At 65.2% G+C, this 1,949-nt stretch overlaps 1 protein-coding gene across 1 annotated transcript in view; it reads left to right on the forward strand.

The window, feature by feature from the left end:
- Nucleotides 1-1,734: 1,734 nt before the first annotated feature.
- MNEG_10447 (hypothetical protein) overlaps nt 1,735-1,949 on the forward strand; it is a gene marked incomplete at both ends in the record, with an annotated part of 2,548 nt that continues 2,333 nt past the window's right edge. Inside the window, one exon of the mRNA XM_014041079.1 lies at nt 1,735-1,814. Within this exon, the coding sequence (XP_013896533.1) occupies nt 1,735-1,814 (80 nt within the window). The remainder of the gene's footprint in view (nt 1,815-1,949) is intronic.

The following is a 1,949-nucleotide window of genomic DNA, read 5'->3' on the forward strand; positions in this document are numbered from 1 at the left end:
GCGCGTGTTGCTGTCCTTTGCTGCCAGGACGCGGCCCACACGTTGCCCTGCCCCCTTGCCAGCTCAGCCCGCACCCCCAACAGCGCCTCCAGCTCAGCTGCCACGTCGCGCCCCGCCGCGCGGGGGCGCCCGCGCGCGGCGCCGTCGCCGTTGCCCGCTCTGCCGCTCACCGCGCATGCGGGTCCGGGGCCTGCACGGCTGCGGCGGTCCCTGAGCCTTGACGCGGGGCTGGACGCGGCGCTGCGGCAGGAGGGGCTGGAGGCGGTGTTGGAGCGCATCGCGATGGCGGGGCCGCATGCGGGGTGCGGCTACTGCGCGGCGCTCGGCGGCGGGGACGGCGGCGATGCCGATGTTGACGAGGGGCGGGCGGGGCAATCGGTGGGGCCGGAACGGCGCGCGGCAGGCGGGGCGTCCGGCGGCGGCAGGACGCGCGCGGTTGGCGCGGGGCCGGCACGGGCGGCCGCTGCGCTGGGAAGCGACCACAGCGGCGGCGGCGGCAGCGCGTTTGGCGGGCAGGGCGGCCCTGATGTGGGTGCAGAGCTCGGCCGGGCTGGCGATAGGGGCCGGCGTCGGGTCGGCGCGACGCGCCCCGGTAGCGGCGGGCTGCTGGCGGCTCAGGGCTGAGGCGGCGCCTGTGGGGTTTGGCTTGTATTGGAAGTCTGGTGTCGCTGTTGAGTTGAGCGCCACAATGTTTGCAGCAGCTTTGATCAGTGTCGACGTTTGCCCACATGCTACTTGCTTTGTTGCTGGGACTGCCCTTGTTGCTCCTCCATCCAGCACTTGATCACATGACAGCGCCAGCGTGCATGATGTACATCATTACATATCCGAACCACCACATCTCTGCGTTTCTTGGGCCGCAGCCGCTCAAACATACAAGCATCCAACACTGGATTTGACATTTTCCCTACATTTCACTGCAGCATTCATTGCGGGGGTGCAACGCCCACCGGCGACACCCTGTCCAGCACACTAGCTTCTGAGGGAAGGCGTCCGTGTTGTGTCGTGGTTGAATGATGGTAACTTCTGTGACGAGCAGGGAGGGTGGGGATTGGGTGGTTGCTGCTGGTGCATTCCAGCTGCGATGACCGGCCTGCATCACTGCTGTCGTTAGCAACAGCTCCTGGCACACCGGCAGCGGCTTCTGGCACCGCCAGCACATAAATAGAGGCGAGGTGGATTATGCATCAGTGACTCTCCTCCCTACGGTAGCCGCGCTTATGTTTGCTGGGCGCGGTGCTGCTGTAGTCCATCAATGAGGTGCAGCGAGCAGCGCTTGACGAAGTCCGAGTGGTGAATGCCACGGCCAGCAAGTGCAGGTGACATACGGTACTGCAACAATCAAAATTCAATTGTATACACGACCAAAAATTGCTCTCGTGAAAGGGCGATCCTATCGGATCCCTAGCCCAGATCATGCTACGAATGGCATAAAGCAGTCTTGTGAGGATATAAATTGGATGTCAACTGTATTCTACATCATTTGACAGTCTAGGCGTGTGGCGGCGCCGAACAGCCACAGCGACTGCACGGTTGCGAGCAGCGGCGCTAGGGAAGCAGCAGCGCAAGCGGCGATCGCCCGCAACTTCTTGGCCAAGACTCCAGAAGCGTCCAGATAGCCCTCCTAGGACTGAACCTGGCGCACTTGCACTGCAAAGGGGCACGGACGGGCACGTCTAGCTACACTGTGGCACCCGCCAGGTCCGGCGGCGGGCGCAGGCGGAGGGCGCTGCGATGTCGGACTATGGGCGCATCCACTGCCTAGTGGTGGCGACAAAAGGCGGCCACGTCGTCTTTGAACGCTACTACGACAGGTCAGCTGCGAGCCGCCCAGCCCCTCTGCACCAGTGCACGCCCGGTGCACACGCGTTGCAGCGACGCTGCTGCGTGCCCCGCCCCGCATGTCGCAGCCCGTTGCCGCACCGCGAGCCCGCCCGCCGCAGCGGCGG

This window comes from Monoraphidium neglectum, assembly GCF_000611645.1.
Source record: "Monoraphidium neglectum strain SAG 48.87 unplaced genomic scaffold scaffold02318, whole genome shotgun sequence".
Classification (NCBI taxonomy): Eukaryota; Viridiplantae; Chlorophyta; class Chlorophyceae; order Sphaeropleales; family Selenastraceae; genus Monoraphidium; species Monoraphidium neglectum.